Raw genomic sequence first — 3,023 nt, 5'->3', positions numbered from 1 at the left:
AAATACCTAATGCTGGATAAATACGAGTCGCCGGCTTTCGGATCACTTTCAGGGGTATTATTTCCTCGCCTCCGCCGCCACCCTCTCCGCTTCCCGTCTCGCACCAGGGGAGCAGCACAGCCCCGCAGCGCGCGGGGCTCCGACCCCTCCGGACTCCCCTCCAGCGGGCACCGGGGCAGCCCCCGGGCCGATCCCACCCGGCGCAGCACGGACCGCGCGAGCCGCGGGCGGGGAGGCGGCCACGAGTCCGCCGAGCAGCGAGCTGCCCGCCGGCGCCCGCCCCGGCCCGGCTCGGCCCGGCCGGGGGTCTCGGCGCCGCCGCGAGACCACCCCCCGACCCCGCCACCCCCTGCCCCGCCTCGGGGCAAACTTCGCCCACGGGCAGGGGGCGCGCCGGCGGCTCCGGGACGCGGGCGGGGGTCCCGGGCGGGGGAGGGGCGGCGGGCACTCACCACGGGTCGAACTCGTGGATGATGCTCTCGAAGCGGATGACGGCGAAGAGGCGCGAGCTGAAGCCGGCCAGCCAGGCCAGGAAGAGGATGGTGAACGACAGCAGCGACTGCCAGCCGGCCGGCTGCGACAGCCCCCCGGACAGCCCCGCGGGGGCCGGCTTCGCGGGCGCCGCGCCGCCCGCCGCCTTGTGCGCGCACTGGGCCCCGGGCCCGTGGGGGCCCTGCCGGCTGTTCCCCAGGGCCATGAGGCCGCTCCACGGGGACGAGTTGAGGGACGACTTGTGCTTGCTCTCCGGGGCCGAGGGCTCCGCCATGTTGTGCCCCGGCGGCGGGTCTCGCTGGCCGCCGCCGCCGCTGCCGCCGCCGCCTGGTGCGAGGGCTGCTGGGCGGGGACCCGAGGAGGAGGAGAGGAGGAGGAGGAGGAGGAGGAGGAAGAAAAAAAAAAAAAAAAAGAGGCGGAGGGAAGCGCTCTGCGCGCTCCCGCCCTCAGCGCCGCGAGGCCGGGGGACGGGGGGTGGAGGCGGCGGCGAGGAGTCTCCGCCTCAGCTGCGGCCGCGACCGCCGCGCGCTCGACCCGGATGGCCCCCGCGCCCCACTAGCCATCCGTATGCCCGGCGCGGCGGCGAGAGCCGGCGGGACGAGGGCGCCCGAGGAGGGAGAGCGGCAGTCGGAGGCGGCACCGCGGCCCGGAGAGGCAATGACATTCCCCCTCCCGCCCGCCGTCCGCCCCGCCGACAGGAGCAGGGGGAGGAGCGCCCTGGGGCCGGGCGGGGCTCGGCCAGCCTCTGGCTCCGCCCCCCGCCCAGCAGGAACTGGCCCCTCCGCCTGTCACAAAGCGACAGGTCCGTTAGGGGGCGGGCCCAGAGCCGCCGCGCCCGCCAATGGGGCCGCGAGCTGAGGCGGCGCGGGCCCCCACCCGCCTCCTCCTCAACCGCCCGCCCCCTCCCCCTCCAGGCCTCGCGCCCATTCGCCCCGAGCCGCCGAGCGGCGCGGCCGCGCCTGCTTTGTCAGTTGAAAGCCGCGGTTTCGCGCGCCTCCGCCCGGAAGGGCGCCGGGCGACTCCGCTCGCCTCATGGAGCTGAGAGGCCGGGAGGTGTTCAAGAACAGCGCGGGGCGGCCTCCGTCAGACTCGGCTTAAGGGGCTCGCAGAGAGAGCCGAGGCGGCCGGCCGGGCGCTCGCCGCCTCTCGGCGGGCGTGACTTTTAACCCGCTTTGCGCGCTGCGGGCCCCCCGCCACGTGACCGGGCGCGCAGGCGCAGTGCGCGGGGCGCGGGGCGCGGGGCTGCACGCCGGCTCGGCCGCCCGGGGCGCTCGGCCGCCGTCGCGGGGTGCGCGGGGTCTGCCCGAGGGTGCGAGCGTCCGGCCGAGGGCTGCGTTCCCGGCGCCCAAACTTGGGGCTCCTGGAGGACCTAGCGGGGCCGGCGGAAGGCGACCTGCTCTCGGCTCTTCCCGCCGCCCGAGCCTCGCTCGTTCCTGAAGTAACGAGTGACCGCTGGGACGTTCGGGGTCCGCCGGACGCGGGGCGTGGGGGCGTGGGGGCGTGGGCAGTCGCGGGGAGGAGGGGGCCCTAGGGTCGTGGGAAGTCGCCCGACTCGGGGCGGAGCGGGTCCCAGGGGCATGGGGGAGTGGGCAGTCGCCGGACTCGGGGCGGAGCGGGTCCCAGGGCCGTGGGGGAGTGGGCAGTCGCGGAGCGGAGCGGGTCCCGGGGCCGTGGGGGAGTGGGAAGCCGCCGGACTCGGGGCGGAGCGGGTCGTGGGGGCGTGGGAGGTCGCGGGGCGGCCGGGTCCCAGGGCCGTGGGGGAGTGGGAAGTCACCCGACTCCGGGCGGAGCGGGTTCTAGGGCCGTGGGGGACTGGGAAGCCCCGGGCCGGCCTGGGCGGAGCTCCCGGTAAACCCTGGGTCAACTTCGGAAGATAGTTCCCTTGTCCATTCTCTTAGGTCGGTGGCATCTGCATTTAAAGGGGTATTTAGAAGGGCACTCTATTAAGTCACTCAAGTTTTCCCTCTTTACAACGGGTATAAAGAATTGAGGTTTTATTTTTTTATTAATAAATGTGAATTTACAAAGTGCAACTTTTGTATTGTTGTGGCTTCCCCCCCACCTCCCTCTCTCCCGCGGCCCTCCCCCTCCCACTCCTTCTCCCATCCCGCCCTTCATCGAGTTTCATTTTCAATCACCTTCATATACTGAAGATCAACTTAGTATACACTAAGCAAGGATTTCAACAGGCTGCCCTCACACAACCGCACAAGGTATAGGGTATTGTTCGACTAGTAGTGTTGTTTTAAGTTTCATAGTTAAACACACTAAGGACAGAGATCCTACGTGGGGAGCATGTACCCAGTGACTCCCATTGTAGATTTAACAATTGGCACTCTTATTTATGACGTCAGCAATCACCCGAGACACTTGCTATGAGCTGTCTAGGCTATGGAAGCCCTTGAGTTCACCGACTCTGAACTTGTTTAGTCAAGGCCGTATCACAGTGGAGGTTCCTTCCTCCCTTCAGAGAAAGGCGCCTCTCTCCTTGATGGCCTGATCCTTCTGCTGGGGTCTTGTCCACCAGGATC

General features: G+C 69.9%; 1 protein-coding gene across 2 annotated transcripts in view; it reads right to left on the bottom strand.

Annotated features, from left to right (window-relative positions):
* The window catches only part of STT3B (STT3 oligosaccharyltransferase complex catalytic subunit B), a 111,470-nt gene extending 110,204 nt beyond the window's left edge, over positions 1–1,266 (bottom strand). Inside the window, exon 1 of one of the 2 annotated variants that reach the window (XM_051858909.2) lies at positions 453–1,266. In XM_051858909.2, the coding sequence (XP_051714869.1) occupies positions 453–766 (314 nt within the window). In that variant the 5' untranslated portion in view covers positions 767–1,266. The remainder of the gene's footprint in view (positions 1–452) is intronic. The other variant, XM_051858910.2, reaches the window with a different exon arrangement.
* Positions 1,267–3,023: the final 1,757 nt, after the last annotated feature.

Source organism: Oryctolagus cuniculus, chromosome 4 (assembly GCF_964237555.1).
Source record: "Oryctolagus cuniculus chromosome 4, mOryCun1.1, whole genome shotgun sequence".
In the NCBI taxonomy this organism is placed as follows: Eukaryota; Metazoa; Chordata; class Mammalia; order Lagomorpha; family Leporidae; genus Oryctolagus; species Oryctolagus cuniculus.
Note: the sequence above shows the minus strand (reverse complement) of the source record. Positions and strands in the feature narration are given on the sequence as shown.